Consider the following 21,938-nt stretch of genomic DNA (forward strand, 5'->3'; position numbering starts at 1 on the left):
CAGGGAAAGCACATCCTGGCCCTGGATGCCCGTCCCTGGGTTCCATAGAGGCCCTGGTTGCAGCCGATGTGTGGGCTCTGGCTCTCTGTGGCTCTGCGCATGGTGGCTATCTGCAAGATATGACTTCCTTTCCTGTGGCCCTGGTCCTGCTCTGGGCACTCTAGGGGTCTCACTCAGCCTCTTCCTCCCAAGGCCCTGAATACCTGTTATAGTGCCTCTCCCTGCTTCTATTTACTTGAGGGTCTTGGTGAGTTTCTACCTGGATTTTTTGTCCTTAGTGTACATGAAGCTCTGTATCTGGAGATCCAGCTCCTTGGGGTTCCTCTCTCCCTTTCTGAAACAAGTCAGGGATCCCCTTTTGGCTCTGAGCTTCTTAGGTTGGGTTCGTTCTCTCCTCCCCCAATAGCTTTGCTGTTCCACCTCCCATTGGCATGTCTGGGACCCCTCACTAGAACTAAAGGGCCAACAGCCCCTATGTGTCCCTTAGATTTCCAAAGCCTTTTGCCCTGAGCCACGCTGTCTCCTGTGTTGGAGTATGTGGAGAGGCCGGCCACTCACACCTCACCAGGTAGCCTGTTGAGACTGGTCTGAGCTTCTTAAGCTTCTCCCCCAGACAACCTGGCTGCTTTTTCTAGGTTGATTCCATCTAAGCCTCTTTGCCCTAGTCAGTCTCTCCCTCTCCCTCTCCCTCCCCCTCTCCCTCCCCCTCCCCCTCCCCCTCTCCCTCTCTGTGTGTGTGTGTGTGTGTGTGTGTGTGTGTGTGACAAGCCCCTGCACACATAGAAGAGCTAGGCTCCTGTTTATGAGCAGTCTGTTACACTGTCCCTGGCGGCTCCTCACCTTGCTTCTCAGAAGCAGACAGAAGGCCTGAGGTGCTGCTGTCTGTGACCACCTGTGTGCAGGCATGAAGCAGGCCTGACCACCTCCCCTGCCTTGGCCACGTTATTTTTGTCATACCTTCTCTATACCTTTGCTAGGAAGCCATGAGTGGGGAGGGTAGATGAAGAACTGATCTCCGAAGTTCCCTGGCCTCAGAGTTGGCCCCTCTTGGCTCTCAGCTCCGTGAGGCTCCTCGCCAGGTCTGGATATATCTCTACCAGGCCATGGCCACCCAGTGCCCAAGCCACCCGTGTGTCTCATTTGTTTTGGGGGCTCTACTAGGACAGGGCCCTGGGGGGTGTTCCCCACCATGTCCCAAACCTGACTGAATGGCCATGCTGGGCTCTCTGGGTAATTTACAACTGGGAAGCGTTTCTGACCGCCCAGATGAGGAGCGAGTGAGCAAGGCATGGGGGCCTCTGAGGCTCTTGCACTGTGGGTGCCACAGTGACTTTGAAAGCTTGGCGAGCATGCAGAGGCAGAGAGAAAGAGAGAGAGGGAGGGAGGGAGAGAGGGAGGGAGAGAGAGAGAGGGAGGGAGGAAGAGAGAGAGGGAGGGAAGAAGAGAGAGAGGGAGGGAGGGAGAGAGAAAGAGAGAGAGAGAGAGAGAGAGAGAGAGAGAGAGAGAGAGAGGGAGAGAGGGAGAGAGAGAGGGAGGAGTGAGCGAGCAGGTCTGCTCTGGATACCTCATCCGAGTGGACCTAGGTAAGGGCTGGCCTTGGCTTAGGGGGACAGGATGAGGTAGGAGGGGAAGAGGGGATGCCTGAGAAGTAGGTGGGGGCCCAGGTGCGGTACTGCTAAGGCAGAACTGAAATAAATGCCAAAGATATGAAAGGGGAAATGGGATGGCTCCACCCAGGGAGGCTTCGAGCTTCAGCACAGGGCTGCCCAGTCCTGGGCCTCTTGAAACACGTGTCGGGAGCACAGGAGCCCCAGTAGGATGGGAATGTTGAGGAAGGGGAGAATAGAAACTGTCCTGACCCATCAGCTCAGACCCGGGAAGGGCAAAAACAAGCGTCCCCCAAGCCATGGGATTCCCAATTGCCCACTAGTGGAGCTCCGGGGAGCCTCATGCGTGTCTCAGGGCCAGTAGTGGGGTTCGGTGCTACCACCCAACCTTTGCTCTGCTCTGACAGCAGGGTTTCCCAGAGCCAAGACCTCCAGAAACCTGCAGGGTTAGGCTTCCCACACAGTGACTGGAGTGGGGTGTGTGTGTGTGTGTGTGTGTGTGTGTGTGTGTGTGTGTGTGTGTGTATGCAGTCTTGCCAGCAAAAGCTGGCTATGTCTCCCTGCTGCCCCAGGATTCCCACATAGGGCCTTCAACCAATGAACACATGGACTGTTCTCTTCTGCCATGAGATGTCCTGCCTGCCACCAAAGCCTTTCATGTCCTGACAACTCCCTCTCACACACTCAGGGTTCTCTATTTGGGCCTTCAGGCTTCCCAGGCAGCCCACCCAAAGCTAGCCAGAGTGAGGCATTCTTGCCTAACCTCGCCAAACCTCACCAAACCTCACCAAACCTCACCGCCTGGCCGGCTGGGGCTGCGAAATCATTCTGGATTCCAGGCCCCCTCCGTTCTTTCGCTGTCCCGTGAGAAAGGGGTGGGGGGATGGGGCAGGAGGAAGGAGGCGAGGTTCCCCTTGCAGGGGCAGCAGGGGCTACACAAGGGCAGTGCAGACTGCACAGCTGGCTTTCTGCCTTGGTCAGGGGTTTTCAGAAGTGGGGGGACTACCCAGCTGGGCTCTGACGCCCTGGCAGATAGGCAGGCAGAGGGAAGCGCCTCTGGGCCCTGTGCTTACTGCAGAGCTAGGCTGGAGGCTGCGGAACCAAAACTGCTGTGTCATTGCGACGCTGCAGCTGTTGCCTGGGTGACGGGGTGAGTTTCCCACGATTGCCCCTGGCGGCCAGCGGGCAGGGAGAGGCAAGGGGTGTGCCGAGGCCATGATAGCCACATGGGCCCTACGGCTTGAGGTCCCGGGTGTCCACCCGCTTTCCTCTCATGTCCTGCCCCCGGATACCACTGTCGTGCAGGGTGGTGGGGATATGTGTGACTCTGGAGGAGCCCAGCCCCATTGCAGCCTGGGCCTCTTGTTCTCACCTGGGTGGTGGTGGAGTGCAGAGTGCCTGGGCTCTCAGGTGTCCAGGGCCCATGGCAAGTGTTAAGTGACAGCTTAACATGGTGGGTGGTGGAGAGTAAGTGAGCCTCTTGTATGCTGCTAAGAGGCTTGAGATCCCCGAGATGTGAGGTCTCTCGTACCCAGCTCTCCTTAGCGCTCATCACCAGCCTGCCAGGGCTAACCTTCCCCAATGATTCTCTTGCAGCTCAACTCACCCATGAACCCCGTGAGCAGCAGTGAGGATATCAAACCCCCTCTAGGCCTCAATGGCGTCCTCAAGGTTCCTGCCCACCCCTCAGGAAATATGTCATCCTTCACCAAGCACATCTGCGCTATCTGTGGGGACCGCTCCTCAGGTAGGACAGCCTGGTGGGCAGGGGCATGATAACCTGGGCAGAGCTCACTGGGCTAGGCGCAGGGAAGCGAGAGCCCAGGGTAGCCCCCTGTGCCTGACAGAATAAGGGATGGGTTGGGAGCTCTAGGGAGTCTCGCTTTGTCTTCAAGTGAGGTGGATACCAGGAGGGGGAGGGTGGTCTAGAGGCATGCCAAGAGAAGGCGCATGCATGGATGGATGGCTGTGGTGCAGTGTCAGCTGGCCTCCTCTCTGGGCCAAGCCTGAGAGCTGAGAACAGTACCCATCCCCTTCCAGGGCATGATAGCTCAGGCACAGAGAGCACAAGCCCTGTTGGTGACGCTGGTCCTCAAGGCTGGTGAGCTTAGCCCTAGTCTATAGAGAGAGGCGAACCTGTTGGTTCTCCGATGAGCAGGGAGGGCCAGGCAGAGTCCAGCCTGAACCCAGACAGGGATTCTAAAATCTGGACGCAGAGCCCTGGCCTGCGGCATGACACACGGGCAAGGGCCTTGTCATTAAGTTCACCCGTCCTCTACCCCAACCCTGCAGGCAAACACTATGGGGTCTACAGCTGTGAGGGCTGCAAGGGCTTCTTCAAGAGGACAGTACGCAAAGACCTGACCTACACCTGCCGTGACAACAAGGACTGCCTGATCGACAAGAGACAGCGGAACCGGTGTCAGTACTGCCGATACCAGAAGTGCCTGGCCATGGGCATGAAGCGGGAAGGTAGGCTTTCAACACCCTCCTGCCCAGCCTCAGACCCAGGGCCTCTGTTGTCCTCTCCCTCGGCATTCTTCTTGTGGAGGGATTTGACTACAGAGTCCAGTCCTGCGTTTTGCAGTTTGCCAGATTCTGGTATAGCCTGGCCGGTTTCTTTGTGAGCCTCCTGCTCAGCAGAGCCCCTGGCCTGCTGTCTGGATAGCTTGCCTTCCTGCTAACCCTTCCCCCAACCAGACTTTCACCGAATGCTTGCTGTGTGGCTAGGTCTTGGGAGTTGAGAATAGACAAGATAGACCAGGTCTGCCCCACTGGCGGCGTGGCCAGCAGGACAAGGACTGAGCAAATACTCCACTCCAGCATGTGTCAGGGAGAGATGAGGCTCGGAGACCAAGCACTGAGCCCGAAGCGAGCAGAAGAGGCTGGAGGCAGAAGTAGGGGCGAGGAAGGGGGGAAGAGAGGCCCGTGAGATGAGGCCCATTTGGGTTGGAGTGGGGGAAAGGGCCCCTCGAGACCACCAAAGTATCTCCCAGAGCCTGTCGAATGTGAGGGTCGTCTTCCCTTCTCAAGGCCACTTCCGGTCTCATCCCTGGCAGGGTTACCTGTCAGCCTTCAGGTCCTCTGAGGAGCAGGATTCTGAGTCTGTTTTATCAGCAAGATGTATATGCACAAGGTAGAGAGGCTAGGTGCCATGACAGTTCAGACGACTCCCCCAGAGGTCCCAGATGTCAAGCTGCATAGCTAGACCTCCCAAGCTACACTGTGCCCTCCTGACCCTACATGTCGGACAGTAATTCTCTGGTTTGGTCTGTCTGTCTGTCTGCATGGGTGTGTATATGTCTGTCTGCCTCCTGCCTGCTGTCTGTCTGTCTGGGTGTGTATATGTCTGTCTGCCTGCCTGCCTCCTGCCTGCCGTCTGTCTGTCTGTCTGGGTGCCTGGGTGAGGTTTCTTCATCAGTTTTAGGCTCAGGCCTCACAAGGCTGGGCATTCTCTGAGGCAGGGTCTACTCTGTCTCCAGCACTGTCCCTCCAGCTTCCTCTGTCTGGGTTGTGCACAGGGACCAATTCCTACTGTATGTCCTACCCCTTCCTACCAGCTCTTCAAAGGCCCCTGTCCAGGACTGAGCTGAGTAGGACCAGTGCTGAGGTCTGCTTTTCTCTTCACAGTGACCCCTTCTTTTGGTACATTCTGACCCTCTTGTTCATGAGGAACCCTGTGCTCCTGTGGGATTCTTCCATGCTGTGAGGTCAGGGGTGCAGGGGTGCCAGCAGTCTGGTCCTCATTCCCAGTGCCGGTGGTAGGGCAGTTCATAAAGAATTGTATACTGTGGAGCTGGAAGTGTTGCGAATGTCCCAGTCAGGGCATCCTGACTGGGCGCACGATCAGAGTGTAGAGTTCTTTTACATCTGACCTTGACTTTGCTAAGAGGTTTCCGCGGCCTTTAGGGCCCAAGTCTTAACACCGTTGCCTATCTGAGCTAGACCCCAGCTTCTGGCTTCCCCCCTACTTTCTCTGTAGTTAGAAGGTAGAGGTGGGGAGTGCTCTGCCATTAGAAGGAGTACGCTGTCTGTCCTGGGGGTCATGCCCTCGAGGGAGCACTAACTGGGAGTAGTCAGTATATCGCATCCTCTGGAGGACAGGTGCTTGAGTGGGCAGACCTGGGGTGGGCCGTGGACCCGAAAGTGACCACTAGATAAACAGGTAGGTCCCTGGCTTTGGTCACATGAGCTTGGGAGCCTGTACCTGACCCAGACTTGGGTGGTGGACATGCTCTGTCCAGATATGTCCAGATATGTCCAGGCTGACACCTGAGCATGGACCGATTAGGTACTGTGTGGCAGCGGAAAGGAGTCATGTCCGTGAGAGCCAAGGCTACCAGCAGACCTGGCATGTGGTGGGCACTGGAGTTCCGGCCCCAGAGAGGGACTCTCTAGCTCACATGACCCCTTCTTCCATTGCTCCCATGGTTGCCCTTGGGTGCTGGTGTTCAGACCCCAGCTGCCTGGATTTCGAGAGGTATGGTCATTGTATGTGATGTCCCCTAGTCCCAGTGTCACAGGAAGGGAGGCTGGAGCTGCCTAGGTCCCACTGTGTACTTCCTTTGGGTGGGGCACGGAGCAGCCCCTGTCCAGTCCTTGCACATAAAATGCTTGTCCCCCATGCCTGTGCCTAATGCTAATGTCCTGCACAGAAGTAGAAGTGGGGTGCAGAGAAGAGGACTCCACTGCAGCCTGCTCTGTTCCTTGGGCCACCCTGTGTTTGTGACACCTGAGAGACGCTTTACCCATTCCTCTGGAGAGATGCACCGAATCCCACCCCATGCCTCTTTGTTCCAGCTGGATTTATGAGTGTTTAGTTTAAGCCCTGTGAAGCCTTGTCTTGCCCTAGACACAGAGGCCATGCACCTTGGCCCCTTGGGCTGCACAGCATCTGTGTGGCAGGTATAAGATGTCTGGAGGCCCTCAGACACTTACAGCTGAGGCACTGGGCACTGGGGGAAGGGACTTTTTCTTACCTACCTGAGATCTGTCATATTTCCCAGTGTCTGTAGCCATAGTCCACGGCCCCACTCTTGAGATGGTTGGCCTTAGAGCATCCTGGGAACCTACCATGCGGGGATCTCTTGAGAGGATTCCCAAGGGCTGGTCCCCACTTCTGCCTGCATTTAGGTATTGGACACTGTCCCCGTCCCACCCTGGGATCTGGACCAGTCCCCAGAATGAATTCGTATTCGTTTCCTTCTGCTCTCCTGGGCTAACCACTGGGAGGAGAGTTCTGTGAGCAGTGGGTGGGGCTGTTGGCTGTATGAGTTGGATGGTCTGACAGCCTTTGGAGAAGCTGTGGGGCCAATTGCCAACCCAGGGCCTTTGGCCCAGAGAATTCAGGACGTGCACCATCGGCTCCCATGCTAGCTCAGCCCCCAAGTGCCCAGCCCCGGCGGGTAGCAGTCATTAAGTTGTGGAGCCTGAATCTAGTGATCTCTGTCTTCCAGGCTTGGTCACACATAACCCTGGAAACTGAGGCTGGTGTAGAGGTGCTGTGAGGAGGGAGCTGACCACAAGAAGGCTATGTCTCCCTGTGGGGTGGCCCTGGCCTGGGAAAGGCACCCTGTCTTCAGGCTGATGAAGGATACTGCGGGCTGATAGCATCTATGTTGGGCAATAGCAGGGGCCTGCATGTGCAAGCAGCCACGGGGACTTGTTTGGCAGCATTCCCCAGCTGGGGGTAGGCAGTGCCCTTCTCAGGCTGGGCCTGGGCCTGGGCCTGTTGGCTGGGGCAGGTGGTGGTAGGGCTGGGGGGCCTGCAGGTGTGATGCTCTGCAGGCTGGAGAGGCTGTACACTGCACACTGCACACCCCATCCTCAGCTCCCTTCCCCCGAGACCTCTTAGCATTTCCTTCCTGACTCTCTTAGCTTCCTGCACCCTGTCCTCTGGCTGTGGAGCACTTGGGTGCGGAAATGGCAGTTTCTTGTGTGTGTGTGTGTGTGTGTGTGTGTGTGTGTGTGTGTGTGTGTGTGTATGTGTGCGCATGCATGGTGTGGTGTGTGTGTTTGTGGTGTGTGTGTGGTGTGGTGTGTGTGTGTGTGCGCATGTGTGTGTGCATGTGCTTGTGCACACAGACAAGGGTGAGCCCACCGTTTCTGCTGTGGGGAAATGGCCCTGGCTTAGTTGTTTCTCTAGGTCTATGACTTTACCTCTCTGAGCCTAGTGTCTCCATCTGAACATGGGGCTCCAGTAAGGTCCCTGAAGGCTTGTTGGTGGGACAGAGCAGAAGAGCTCAAGCTGGTAGTAGGATTGGAGCGTGGCGGCCACAGTGTATTTTTGTGCTGTATCTGTGTTTGTCCATGCGTGCATGTCTGTCCGTGTCTTAACTCTTCTTGCGACTTGCCCCAGACTTGTCCTTGAGAGAGGGAATATCATACCCTCAGCATGGGACCTTGGGAAGAAGCCACTCGCTCTGGCCCAACCCTGCCTGAGTATGAAGAAGGGGAAGAGGCTAGTGTATGTTAGTTGAACCTGGTCCTGCCTATTTTACAGACCAGCTCTGGGCTTTTAAGGAGCAGAGGAAAGCTACAGTTTCTGGCAGAGTCCCAAACATGGGAAGCACTAGGATCTGGGATACCCATTTACCTCAACATCCTGTTCAGGTCCCTCAGTTGTGCTTGGGCCCAGTGGCTGAGCAATCCCCACACACTCCACTTTTGACTGTGTCCTAACTGGGGATCCCGGTGTGTCGGAGGAGGCTCATCTCCTGCTCAGCCTGCATTGGATCTTGGGAGGGCTGAGCCACGGCTTCAGGCACCACCACAGGCTGAGGGAACCTCAGTGTCTGAGGCAGCCGCCTCCCCCGCAAGGCCTGTGCGGGCTTGGAAGGATAACGAGGCTCTGTATTTACAGACGCCTCCCGCCCGAGGCTTCCCGGCGCCAGTGGAGCATAAGTCAAACATGAGTGTGTCTAAAAGGTGATTGAGCTGGCAAAACATAAATCCCCCACTCCCTCTGCCCCCTCCACTGCCTATAAATAAAACGATAATATTTATAACGATGCCGCCCTGAGCTGCTGGGGCCTTCGGAGGCTTCAAAGTGCTTCACAAAACATTTGCTAATTAATTCTCAGCTGCCCCCGCACGGGAGGCAGGTGTGAGGAGCCCCTCACCCGCCCGCCCGTGGCCAAGCTCTCAGGGATAACTGGCTGCTGTGAGGGCCTGCACTCTGGGCTGCCTCCTTCTGGGCTTCTCACATCCCAGGGCTGTCTCTGAGAGTAAGGAAGTCCCTCACTGGAGAGTGAAACTGGGCCAGCAGGGTGGGGCCCAGCCTGCTCAGGTGCTTCCTTCAGGGTTCCCTGGAGGGCAGGCTCCACACTGACATTTTACAGGAAGTGGGGTACAGAGATGCTAGAGGAGTTGCCCAAAGTGCCACAGCTGCTCGAGGCGGACCTCTCACTCCAGAGCCTGCAGTTTGCCTTGGCACTTGTCTCTCTGAGTCTGATTTTCCCGTCTGGGAAGGTGAGGCCGTTGAATTGACAGTGTCCTAGCCCAAGACTGAAGAGTTTTGTCACCTGGCTTTGAGATGGGGTGGGGGTGGACGGTTGCCTGGCTCTGGCTACAATTGGTCTCTTCAGATGCCGCTCAGTGGGGCTGCTTAGCATTAGCGGACTGAGGAGTCTCTAGGCCCTGTGCTAGACCCCTCAGTGACTTGTGGAGTGACCCTAACCCAGATGCGCTGGCAGCCACATGAAGGGCCCATAGGAGCCCAGCTGGGGAGGGATAGAACCGGGCAGATTTTTGCAGCCCTTCCCCCGTAGACTGGGCACCATCTGCCCATGGCATTCAACTCTGCACCAGCCCCAACCTGCTGTCAGATTTTCCAAAAGAGCCAAGCTTGCAAAACACCAGCCTCTGCCCAGTTCCTCAGCCCAGCTGATGTTGTGCAGGCATCGGACCAGCCTTCCATCCGTGGCGTGTTCACAGGTAGAAAGTCTCTGCTACAACCAGGCCATTGAGATTTGGGGGAGCTTAGCCCCAGCATGGGAGAGCCTCAACTGGATGGCGTTGGTGGGCCCAGCAAGGATCAATAGCCAGGGGCACTGAGAACCGTCACAGAGCTTCGGAAGAAAGGGAACCACTGGGCTGAGCATTGCAGTGGGAGCCTGGGAGGAGTGAGGGGAGATGGGCACAGAGAGAAGGCTGCTCCCTGGGAGGTGGCCGCCAGCAGCTCCAGGTGGTTGAGGAGGCCGGTTGCAGCGTGCGAACCCCTTCCTCCTCAGCCCTCCTGTGGGCCTTGTGTTTTACTCTGTAAGCCATTCGTGGGCCAGGAGGTAGGTCTGGCTGTAGAAGAGGAGGCTGGTGCTGCCCTGCTCTTGAGACCCTGAGGCTGCTGAACTGTGTCCTGCCACCTACGGAACTCAAGGGTTAGGAGAGCTCTGACCAAGGTCCTGAGAGAGCAGCACCAGGCAGATCCCTTGGGCCACACTCTTTGGAAAGGCGCCCTTCTGGACACTGGTCTGGAGAGGAGACCACCCAGGGCTCCACCTAGCCTGCTGCAGGAACCCAGAATGGAGGGAGGGGCCTGTTGGTGTCAGAGTGTGGGCAGGACAGAGGAGAACAGGTCCACAGGAGCTGTTAGAGGGAGGCAGGAGGATAGAGCATGCTCTGCTGCTCTAGCCTGAGGCTCCTCACTGGACCTGCAGGCTGGACAGCTGTGGGAGGAGCCAGCCTGCCCAGCCCACCGGCCTTTCCCTTCCATGCTGCCCCTTACCATCCTCGAGGGCCAGGCTGCTCACAGCTATCTGGGGACTGTTGTCTGGGGTGTGAATCAGGGTGGGCAGTCCCAAGGCCCGTGGCATCCTGGAGGAGTGGGGCCAAGCTATGGGCCGTGTGAGGGTGGGGTGCTTCTTGGCCGAGGCAAGCACAGAGAGCCTGGGCCGTGCATCTCTGACTGTGACTGTCCCTAGCTCTGCCTTATCACCTCAGTGGTCACCTGTGTATCACAGTCACCACCCCTGCTCCTGATCAGAACATGCCCTGTACTCTTCTAGACATTTTTGTAAGTCGTTTCTTCCATTGAACTTTACTCCCTCCGTTAGATCCATTCCTGCTTCTTCCAGGAAGTCTTCTTGGATTTCCCCACATCCTCAGACCACCAATGTCTTGAAAACCCATGTTAGAATTCCTGTGACCCATCAGCTCCAGGAAAGGCCATCTGCCTTGAGCTCAAATGGGCTCTGGTGTGTTTCCATTATTAGCTGGGTGTGTTCAGGGCATACAGCCACCCAGTGGCAAGGTACAGGCAGGTCTTAGGCTGGGCTCAGCCTGTGTCTCCCTCAGCTGGCCTTGGAGGGGACTCCAGGACACTGCCTTGGAGCTAGCCCTGCCTGTCCCTGAGCATGTTGTGGATGTCCTAGGAACTGTGGGGACTGGCCAGCCCGGGTGACTGTCTCCTGTTTACAGCCGTGCAGGAGGAGCGGCAGCGAGGCAAGGACCGGAACGAGAATGAGGTGGAGTCCACCAGCAGTGCCAACGAGGACATGCCTGTAGAGAAGATTCTGGAAGCTGAGCTCGCTGTTGAGCCCAAGACTGAGACATACGTGGAGGCAAACATGGGGCTGAACCCCAGCTCAGTGAGTGTCAAGATGCTCACCTGCCTCAGTTTCCCCTTGTGCTTACCCTCCTGCTTGAACAGCCAGCGAACCCGAGCCCTTTGGCTGCTGTGGCGTTTGTCCCCACCAGTGGGACCTCTGTCCAGCTGGTGACCCTGTGACTGGGGGGAATATACCAACCTTCCTGCTGGCCTTGCCTGTCTGCCTCATCCAGATACTCAGCAGGGTCCAGCCCAGGACCAACTGCCATTGTGGGTCTTGGCTTACACGCACAGTGGGGCTTGAGCTCAGTGCAGGGGAATCCTGCAGAGAAGCTATGAGCAGCTGAACCCGGGCAGAGCAGCAGTCGCTGGGCTCCAGGCTGGCTCTCACCAGAGTACGGTCACAGGGAGACAGACGTTCTGGACCTCCCTCTCCTACCCACTGCTATGAGGAGGTGGAGAAGCCAACAGGGAGGTGCTGAAGCAGAAGTGTCTCTTGGCCCTTCAGCTAGTCATCCTCAAACTGGCCACCTATAGGAATGGCCTAGGCAACCACTTTCCCATCTTCCTGTACCACCTGCTACCTATAGCTGCTGTGGCCTCCAGACAAAACCGGAAGGGCCACAGTGTCCACTGCTGGCCCTTTTCCTGACTGCAGGGTCTTAGTTTCAGATCTTTCTGGCTTCCATGCCTGTTCCTGGACTTTCATCTGAACTCTTCCCCGAGCCCTCCCTCCCCTGCCTCTGCTGTCACTTCATTGTGACATTGGCCAGTGTGGGCTTGTTTGGGTGGGATACCCCATTTGCCCGAGGCCCCAGTCACAAGGCTGTGGCTGTGTCCCAGATTATGATGTTTCTTGTGCAAATTCAAGAACAGGGCCTTGCGGGGTTGGGGATTTAGCTCAGTGGTAGAGCGCTTGCCTAGGAAGCGCAAGGCCCTGGGTTTGGTCCCCAGCTCTGAAAAAAAAAAAAAAAAAAAAAAAGAACAGGGCCTTGCACAAACCCACAAGCCTCATGTTGTCTTAAGCACATGGCCCAGCTATGTCTGCCCTGTATATGCTTTTTCTTGATATCCTGACCTCATCTGGATTTCCGTGTGGGCCTCAGATCTGTGACTAGAGTCTTGCCATTAACCGTTGGACACCCAGTCCAGATAGACCTCAAGGAAGGCCCGGTCCGTTTCTCCCTCTGAAGCAGACTTATGCTGGTCTTCTTGAGTCTTAGTGCCCTCGTCTCAGCCTGTGGCCCTGGTTGTTTTCCTTCAACTCCAGGTGTAGGGCAGGGGGATAGTGAGCTATCCCAGGAGTCAGTGGGGTGTCTGAGCTATGTGGGGTCAGCACTTTTGGCCTGTCCTAGGGGCCCAGGCATGTCTCTTCCTCTCTGTAGTCTCTCCCCTTGTATACTTGTGAGGACCTGTGACCCAGAATTCTTGTGTCTAATCCCAGAGCTGCTGTACTAGGGGCAATGCTGGTAGCCTTCCTTGGCGGACCCAATCCTGGCTCTGTTACCACACCTGCCAACGGAGACCACAAAAAGCCTTGCCCACTCGAACCTCCCCAGCGCTCTGGTTGGAGTCTGTTCCCTAAGCCCTCTTATCAGTCCTGCAAGGGAGAGGAGAGCAGCATCAGGACTTTGGAATAGGACCTGAGGGTGGTTGGCTGGGGTGTGAAGGGGGGGACTAGGGTCTTCCTCTATCAAGTAAGGCTATTGTTGGGAATGGCCTCAGTTGTGGCCTTTGCCGCTTTTCCATGAGGGTTCAGGTCTTCAGAGATACGCAGTGGGAGGTCAGTGTCCTGTGACTGGCCTTGACTGCTCCATACATGGACCTGGTGGTCTTCCCTCTCAGGCAAGCTAAAGAGGCTGGACAGGCAGCACCTAGCCACACAGATGGGCCGCTGGCTCCTCGGGCCCTGCCTGGGTGGGCTTGTGACCATGCCTCGCTGGGAAGCGGTAGCTCATTAAACGTCTGCAGTGGAGTCTGCTGAGAGGAGTGAAGCTCACAGTGGGATAGAACAGGGCAGAGCCAGGGCATGCTCAGTCCTCCCTTCCAGACGGCCCTCCAGTGAGAGCCTGCAGGCCTCGGGCCTCATACCTGTATAGCCCCCGCCTCCTTCCTTCTGCTCTAGCCTGGTGCCCAGTCCTGGCAGATGGCATGTGTGCACGTGGCCGCAGAGGCCACAGTCAGCCGTGGAATAATTTTTGAGCTCTTTTGCTCAACCATAGTAGCATTGTGGCAGTGGATTCAGAGGGTGGCCAGGGAGAAAGCTGTTTCAGGCAAGGCAGAGATCACAGGGCTTGGGCATGAGGCTTGTTGTCCGTGCGTTCTCACAGCCGGCCTGGGGCCCTCACTGTCTCCTCTCTTTGGGCTGCTCCTTGATAGATGGCAAGTGAGGAAGACATCCATGGAACAACCCCCTGTGGCTGAGAGACAGAGCCAGGCTGCAGACAGCCTTCATGCTAAACAGAGTCAGTCCCTAGTACCTGCTGTGCTGGGGCTCTGCTGGCCTCTGTGGCTGGGGTATGGCACCCATTCCCTTGGACTCTGTCCTGAGGACCATGTGCTGACATCACCTGTCCTTGCTGCCCCGGGCTTCCCCTGCAGCCAGTCCTGCCAGGCCAGTGGTGCGAAGCTGACTTGTCAGTGCCTTTTCACCGAGCGCTTCACGGGCCCTTCACACGGGGCTGGGTGTTTAGACTGAACGTCACCGCTGAGCAGATGGTTTCTGTCAGCTGAAGCCCGTTAAAGCCGGCCATTCTCTCCTTATCCGATGCTCAGCCACTTCTGTTTGTAAAGCCCAAGAGTCCTGTATCCTGTTCTCGGGTACTCTTAACCCATCACACCCTGAAATCAGAGGGCCCTGGCTCCCCTGCCAGGCTCTGGGATGGGCTTTTCAGCCTACTGTGAGGCCCACCTGAGCACCTCACCTATGGCAAGGACTGGTTGCTCCTCTTCTGGGCAGAACTTTCTGGAAGGCTTCTAGTGACATCACCTCTACCTACGACTTGGAATCTGGACCGAGCAAGGACCAGCCCTAAGCTTGTACTTGCATGTTTGATAGGACTTCTCTCTTCGGTGGGCTACTGTTACCTTCAGAGATGGGGTCTGGCCCTACCTCAGCCCCCTCACCTGCCTGTTAAATGCCCTCTATCATCTTCCCTCAGGGTCTTCCTCTCAGGGCGGGGAAGACCTGATGGGCGGTGGTGCACATTGCCAGTGGCCTCCATGGTACAGATTCTGTTTTCTTCAGCCATTGAGCTGTGTGACCATAATCTGTGTGGGTGGGACCCAGTCAGGCCGTTGGCAGTGCTGACTCTCCCCTTCCTGCCTTTCCCGCATTTGGAGGTTCCCCAGTCCCCTAACTTGGGACTCCTGCCAGCTTCAGGTCAGCCGTGTCTTCTAATCTGCTTTTTTTGATACATCCCTCTGACTTCGAGGCTCTTGCTTCTTCTGATGACCCCCGCCGTGATACTAGTCCAGCTCCAGTCAGCCAGGGTCATTCCCCCATCCCTGGTACTATGGGTGGATCTCTTCTTCAGAGTCTTTCACTGTGCCAGGTCCCAGATGCCAGAGTTTGGGATGCAGATTCTGGAACTCAACTCCATGGTTTTTTTTTTTTTTTTTTTTTTTTTTTGCGTGGGCTGAGGTTGTTCTGCCGGGGTTATCAGAGGTGTGAGGCTTGATCGATGTCCTTCCTCCACTCTAGCCAAATGACCCTGTTACCAACATCTGTCAAGCAGCAGACAAGCAGCTCTTCACTCTTGTGGAGTGGGCCAAGAGGATCCCACACTTTTCTGAGCTGCCCCTGGACGACCAGGTCATCCTCCTCCGGGCAGGTGAGTAGCCCGGGCAAGTGAGGCTAGAGCGGGAGGCCGCCGGTGGTGTGGTGAGCTCCGGCCCACTCCTGTTGTCTAGAGCGACTTTTCCCTTCCAGCTAAGAAAGTCAGTAGAGGCTCTCCTCAGGCTGCCCGCCGGGTCTGTGCGACCTCTGCAGCCGTGTCACCTTCTAGCTTCAGGTCTTTTTCGGAGCAGAGGTCTTGATACAAGTGTCTGGACCATAAGAGTATGTCTCTGTCATACTCAGCCGAGGGGACCATTGGGGAGGAGTGTAGCCTTGGAATGTGGGGTGGGGCTAGGTCTGCAGGCCACCCTGATCCTTATTTATTAACTGGGCACTGGGGCACGCTGACTGTTGCCCAGATTGCACCAAGTCACCAGTAGGGGTGCTAAGACTGGGAGCCTTACTTCTCCACCTGTGGAGAGAGAGGCACCTGCAGCTCTTGCTCACTGCAGAGCTGTGGTGACGGTGGACACTGCCTCGCTCTGGTGCCCATGCTGTCTTGAGGGGCCTGAGCGCCCTGACTTGCTTTGGTTTTCTGCTTGCACCAAGGGGCTCTCAGCCTCAGTCCACCCCTGGAAGATAAACTGAGCAGAGATGGAACCCTGTGTATCATGGAGTGTACTTAGTTGGGGCGTGGCCTTCCTGCTTTCCCCTTGAAAGGATCTCTCGGTGGGCATGGGTTGCCGAGATGAACAAGATGGATTCTGCCATGTTGGCCTCTGCCTAGGTGGGCTTGTGCCCCATTGGGATACGGCATGTGACCCACTTTGTGAACACAGGGCTTCTCTGAGGCTGTGGGACGCATTCTGTCCGGGAGAAACACCACTGTCTGGGTCTTTACCGCAGGGACTGTGGGCACAGCAAAGTCCCCTAGCCTTCTAGCCTTGGACCAACTGTTTGGGCGTTTTAGAAGTCCTTGCCACCGAAGCAGGCCAACCCACGTGGAAGGAACGGCCGGCCCTGGGATGTGGCCTCAGACGACCTGCTCAGCGTAGGGTTCAGGTGCCTAGATATGAGGCGAGGCAGAATTGGCCACTCGTACCCTTGCGGGGTCCCCAAGGTCACATTCCTGGGGGTGATCTCCCCCGTGGCAAGAAGCATGTCCTGCCCCACCTCTCGAGTGCTGACTGCTTCCGTTTACTCTTGTAAAATGTGTCAGCGTGCTTGCAGTCATGGTATGGGACCAGCAAGGCCTGGGATTTCGGAACATGGAGTTTCTGGACTCCATGTGCTACCTCGTCAAGGAGCCCCTGGCTGTTTGTGCAGAGTCCTCTTCTCTTCCTCTTCAGGGCCCCCTTTTAGTGCTTCCGTAATAGCTCGAGCCTGGGATATGTGGCATGGCGCCCGTGACTCCAGGGCATTGTGCATGGTCCAGACTGGCAGCAGCCCTCCCTAGCTGTCACAGGGGAAGTCCTTGGGAGGTCTCTCAGCCACTCTGAGGCACACGAAAGAAGCTTCGGTGCCCTGCATTTGTACGAGAGAGTCCTTGGGGTGGAACTTTCCAGGCAGGAATACTGGTAAACTGTGTACTTGACAGAAGGAAGAGGTGGAGTTCACGCTCAGGTGCCCAGGAACCTTTCTCTAGGTCCACTTGCTGGGCTCCCACTTAGGAACCCGAGATGAGTCTGGAACACGCTGCTTCCGGAGCTCTGGTGTGGGTGAGGGGAAGGGACAGTGATGGGGGTCATAGAAACAGCAGAGTGACCATGTGCCTCCCCTCCCCAGGCTGGAACGAGCTGCTGATTGCCTCCTTCTCCCACCGCTCCATAGCTGTGAAAGACGGCATCCTCCTGGCCACCGGCCTGCACGTACACAGGAACAGCGCTCACAGTGCTGGGGTGGGCGCCATCTTTGACAGGTGGGCTGGGAGGCGCCTTCTTTGATAGGTGGGCAGGGTAGGTACCATCTTTGGTAGGTAGGTGGAACGGATGCCATTTTCAGTGGGTGGGAAGAGCGGGTGTCATTTCCAACACGTGAGTGGTGTAGCATCGTCTTTGATGGTCTGTGGGTTGGTAGGCTAAGTATGGATTGTGGTCAGCAGGTAGGTGAGGTGGGTGTTCTTTTCAATATTCGGGCCATCTCGGATGGGTATATAGGGCAGGGACTATCTTAGACAGTTGGGGACAGGCCCCTTAGTCTCTTCCTGCTCTGTTGGACATAGCCTGTGTGTAGGAAAAACATTAATGTGAAAAAGGCAGGCCCGACATATGGAGATGGCTGTCTGTGCAGTCCGGTGTCAGGGGGGTTGAGGCCACAGGCAGCCCTCTTCCTTTGTGAGCTGAGTATCCCCAAGTATAACAAAGACAGGTTACGGCACTGGTATGGTTCTATAGTGTGAACATTGGGCACACCTCAGCCATAAGCACCGTCGTCATCCCAGACCTGTGCCCTGATGTATCACTGAATAACTGGTGTTTCTGATCTGCTGCTACTCACGCCCCCAGTGGACCTGGGTCTGGAAGGCACCTCTGCACATGCCTGAGCTGCTTTTAACACACATGCTCAAAGGAGCAGGCTGCCTGGAGTGCAGACACATGCAAAGGCCGCCCGGCCCCAGCCAGTTACGCTTCTGCCATGCTTGCCTTACTTATGCCCACCAGCTGAGGGACTGCGACTGCCTGTCCTCTGTCTGGATGCCCAGCCTTGGTGTACAAGCTAAGGGCCCATGCCAAACCTCAGTGTCCTGGGGACCTGGATGTCAGTTGCTGCCAGCTGAGGTTGGGGGTTTAGGGATGGTGCAGGGCCGTAGGGCAGTGAATGGGAATGAGCAGGCCTATAGGAGGAAGTGGGGAGAGGGTGAGTCCCTGAGCTCCTGAAGTCAGAGGTGAGCAGAGCCACCCACCAGTACTCTGGGACAGTGAGGACAATACACAGACTGAGCTCTTCCCAGGTAAAGGCCAAGTGGAGCACACAGGCAGGCCGTCTAAGTACAGAAAGGTTTGTTGCTGCGTGGGAGACAAAGGCTAACCTCAGCTCACTGCCAAGCTCTCTGCTACAAGCCTCTGACAAGCTAACATATGGGGCCGCTCCACAGGGGAAGGCATTAGGGCTTAGCCTTCCGGGGTCCAATTTTGGGAGGTAGAGCCAGATGCCAGCTTGCAGTGAAGTGATGTACTGGGGGCGTTATACTTCTGTCTTCTGGGGACGCTGGTTGGAAAGGTTCTAGCTTACCCTCATTGTCAAAGGGTGAAGTCTGACCCTTGGTGTCAGGGCTCCTCCTTGCTGCTGAGGTCAGAGAGACTCTGGTTCAAGTGGCTGACACCGGAGTGGAGCCTAGGATTCTTCCAGACTCCGCACATGTCGAGTGGGCTAAGGACATGTGAAGGCCCTTTGGAGGCATCTTGCTGAGGAAAGGTGATATCCGCTTATGGAAAATGACTTCTACCAAGAGGCTTTGTCCCAGGGAAAAGTCTAACCTGGAGCTAAAGGGAACAGCTATGAGTGCAGGGCAACCTGGGCTGGCCACACAGCAGGAGATCTTGTCTCAGCTCTCCTTAGGGTTCCTCCTCTGGGCTCAGATTCCCAAACAGCGCTGGGGTAGTGGAGGACACCATCCTCCACAGAACTGAGCTCATGGCGATGCTTCCTTCCTGTGGACGTGGCCAGGCCCAGTACATCCAGCTATTCCCGGTCTACCCTGGGCTTCATGAATCCAGTGGATCCTCCTTGGTGGGGCCCTGGTAAGGACGTGTCTAACTGGCACTTGCTTTCCCCGCAGGGTGCTAACGGAGCTGGTGTCGAAGATGCGTGACATGCAGATGGACAAGACGGAGCTGGGCTGCTTGCGTGCCATTGTCCTCTTCAACCCTGGTACGGCCCTGCCATCTCCTCTGTGGGCCTTCGGGGCCCAGCGTCCCCATCACAGAAGACACCAATCTCCTGCCTCCACTTGTCTGGAGACTTAATGGAGAGGCTCAAGTGGCACTCTATGAGACTGGAGTGTGCACTTGACATCAGTGCTCTCCGGCTGAGCCTCGCGGGCTCTGCTGTCCACAGTGGTCTTCCGTTAGAGTGAGCTCCCAGGATGGGGTTGGTGGTCAGTCCATCTTGTTAGGTGTCCCGAGGGTGGCTGACATGTCTCAAGCCTTGGTTTCAAGGGCGTTTGGGGGAGTCAGGGTGGAGTAGCCTCTTGAGGACAGCAAGCCCCTTGGTTGGCTCTGGAGCTTCAGTGTGCGGGGCCTCCAAGCTGCTGCTGCCACAAGGCTGAGGCAGTGTCTTCTGTGTGGGACGCTGCATGCGAGGCTGGAGTGTGAGCAGTGGCCCAGGCCCGTGCTCACAGCACTGGGTGGGTGGCAGATGCCACTGGTGGCCAGTTCACATGGGGATGGGAACGCATTAGCAGAGAGTGTGGGATTCTTGCTGAGAAGAAGCTCAGGGATTCAAGGGGTGGCCCATGGACTTGTGGATGCTCTGGCCAGGCTCTAGGAAGCGCTGGGCACTTGCTGCAGCAGGCATTCATGGGCTTCCGTATTTGAAAGTTCATCCCTGTCTGCCTAGGAAGGGGTTGAATGTGGGTTGGGAGCTTGGCTGATGGGGCTCACCAGCCCTGCCCATAGTGAGTAGAAGATATGGGGGGACAGGGACATAGGCTTCCACCCCAGATAGCTCACCAGGCTGTAATTCCTGAGCCAACCTCATAGTTTCCCAGGTTAGGTCTGAGTAGGAGGTATGGCGAACCAGGGACGCTTGGGCCTGGGGCCTCAAGGGGTAGGGAGGGGTAGTCCTGTCAGGACTGGGTCAGTTGAAGGTGTCTTATGTAGTCTAAGCTACCCCCAGCATTCTTACTGGCACAGTGGGCCCTGATGGTGTTGATGACTGTGGTTGTGGCTTTCCTGCAGCCTGTATTGTGGCCAGTGTCTAGGTTCTATGGAGGAGCCTCCCCGACTCATGGTGTGGGGAGATCCTCAGGGAAGGGCTTCCTGTCACTGGGGCCAGGGCCCAAGGGCAGTAAAAGCGTTGGTCATGGCCACCTAGAGAAAGGTGGGGAAACTAAGTCCTCTAATGACAAGGTCACTTGACTTTCAAGTGGCCGAGTGGAGCACCCGTCCTCCTGGTTTCGGAGCTCTGGGTCTGCAGGGCAGCCATATCTACTTGTGTAGCATATGCCCTCTCTGCTGGGCTTGCATGTTTGTGGGAGGCGGTCTGGGGGCTCTGACCTGAGGCTGTTTTCCTCTGCAGACTCTAAGGGGCTCTCAAACCCTGCTGAGGTGGAGGCGCTGAGGGAGAAGGTGTATGCATCACTAGAAGCGTACTGCAAACACAAGTACCCTGAGCAGCCGGGCAGGTGAGCTCCACTCCGTCCCCGACAGCCCCCTGCCTCTACACTTGGGCTCAGCCACACCTCTCCAAAGCCCTTCGTATGCCACAGAACTATGCTGTCCTCCTCAAGACCACCCTGGGATGCTTTTTAGGCTTTGAGCAGGAGCGAGGCAGCCCTTGGACTCATGAGCTCTGAGGACAACTCACTTTCCCCTGTAGCCCGTTGAGAGAATCGATCCATTTCCTAGCGCACAGTAGGTCCTTGCTATTCATGACTTCTCTTCTTCACTTGTTCAGTGACCCGGAAATGCCAGCACAGTGCAGGTGCTTTTCAGTTGTTCAGAGTAGGTGTCTGAAGCTGGAGAAAGCATCGTGTCTGCTGGCCTAAGACTGTCATCTAGTCATGTCCAGGTCCAGGGTGCTGGGTGCACAGTCTAGTGTTAGGCACATAGTAGGTGTTCAGGAGGAATGGTGCATTCCAAGGATTCAGTTCTGCCTCTCCCCTTGCAGGCTCTCAGTGTGCAGACTATGTGTGAGAGGGGTAGTGTGAGACGGGCGGTCGGGCACACTAACCCGTCCGTTGCCTGGCACACACATGGTTAACTGTCCACACTGCTGTTTAGCCCTCATCTGGTTTGGTTTAAAGTGAAACTTCCCGGAGGAGGACAGGAGGGTGGCAGCAGCTTGTTTTTCCTGGCTTCCTGCCTTAGCCCATCTCGCCAGCTCAGCAGAAAACAGCCTGTTCTCTGGCGCCTCTCCAGCCGCCAAGCTTCGCCTGTGCCTTTAAACTGAGGACTGCGGGGCAGCCAGCCACAAGGCTTCCTCTCTGGAAATGAAAGACATTGTTAATAATTAATGAGGCCCAGAGCCCCCTCCACTATATAGGGAGGCCCCGAGCAGAGGTCACATGTGGGACCCCAGGTCCTGTCCCCGCACCACACTGTCCTCTCTTGTCTGTCCATCTCCCGTGAGTTCCTAGACTCCTTCCCCATGCCTGTCTGTCTTTTGCCCAGGAAACGCTCCAGGGGTAGAGGAACCCCAAGGCCTCTCCAGTCCTCCCCAGGGAGGTGCTCCTGCTGGAGCACGGAATTCCCCAGTCACTGCTGGCTCTCCCTTCAGCAGGGGTCTCCACCCTGTGGCTTGTCAGTCACCCCATGCGTATTACTAAGGCTGCCCACAGATCTTTCTGATGCATCTTCCAGGACACGCCCCACTGCCCCTATAGGCACAGCTGCTCTTGCAGAGGCCTCTCCAATGCACAGAGAGACACTCATGCCCTTGCCTGCTGACATCTCTGTTGAGGCTCTCCTTGCCCATGGAGCAAGCCCACACTTGTAACTGCTCTCCTAAACCCTGTTGGGCCTGTCCTGGCCAACAGTAGTCTTACCATTGGCTCTTCCTTTCATTTCAGGGCCTTATGTACCTACCTCACCTTACCGCACCCCTACCTCACCCCTGCTGCACCCCTGCTACATCCCTGCCACACCCCTGCCCCTTGTCGACAACTCTTTTGTCTCCAAGGAGCCTCCTTTTTCTAGTTCCCCACTTCTTCCAGAAGGATCAACGTAGGCAGCTTCCTCTGCAGACCAGACTCAGGTCCCAGGCACTGGGCTCGGCTGGTCTCCAGGGAAGCTACGAGTCACCGAGTAGAGCAGGGAGCACTCCCCGCCTCCTGACCTGTCCTCACTCT

The 21,938-nt window shown here is 56.6% G+C and overlaps 1 protein-coding gene across 7 annotated transcripts in view; it reads left to right on the forward strand.

The window, feature by feature from the left end:
* The window catches only part of Rxra (retinoid X receptor alpha), an 87,413-nt gene that overhangs the window by 62,109 nt on the left and 3,366 nt on the right, over window positions 1–21,938 (forward strand). For all 7 annotated transcript variants that reach the window (XM_087649125.1, NM_012805.3, XM_087649098.1 and 4 more), the window contains 7 exon segments: window positions 3,204–3,354; window positions 3,900–4,079; window positions 11,022–11,191; window positions 14,855–14,984; window positions 16,715–16,847; window positions 18,708–18,799; window positions 20,168–20,273. In XM_087649125.1, the coding sequence (XP_087505251.1) occupies window positions 3,204–3,354; window positions 3,900–4,079; window positions 11,022–11,191; window positions 14,855–14,984; window positions 16,715–16,847; window positions 18,708–18,799; window positions 20,168–20,273 (962 nt within the window).

Source organism: Rattus norvegicus, chromosome 3, assembly GCF_021556685.1.
Source record: "Rattus norvegicus strain SHRSP/BbbUtx chromosome 3, alternate assembly SHRSP_T2T, whole genome shotgun sequence".
Lineage (NCBI taxonomy): Eukaryota > Metazoa > Chordata > Mammalia > Rodentia > Muridae > Rattus > Rattus norvegicus.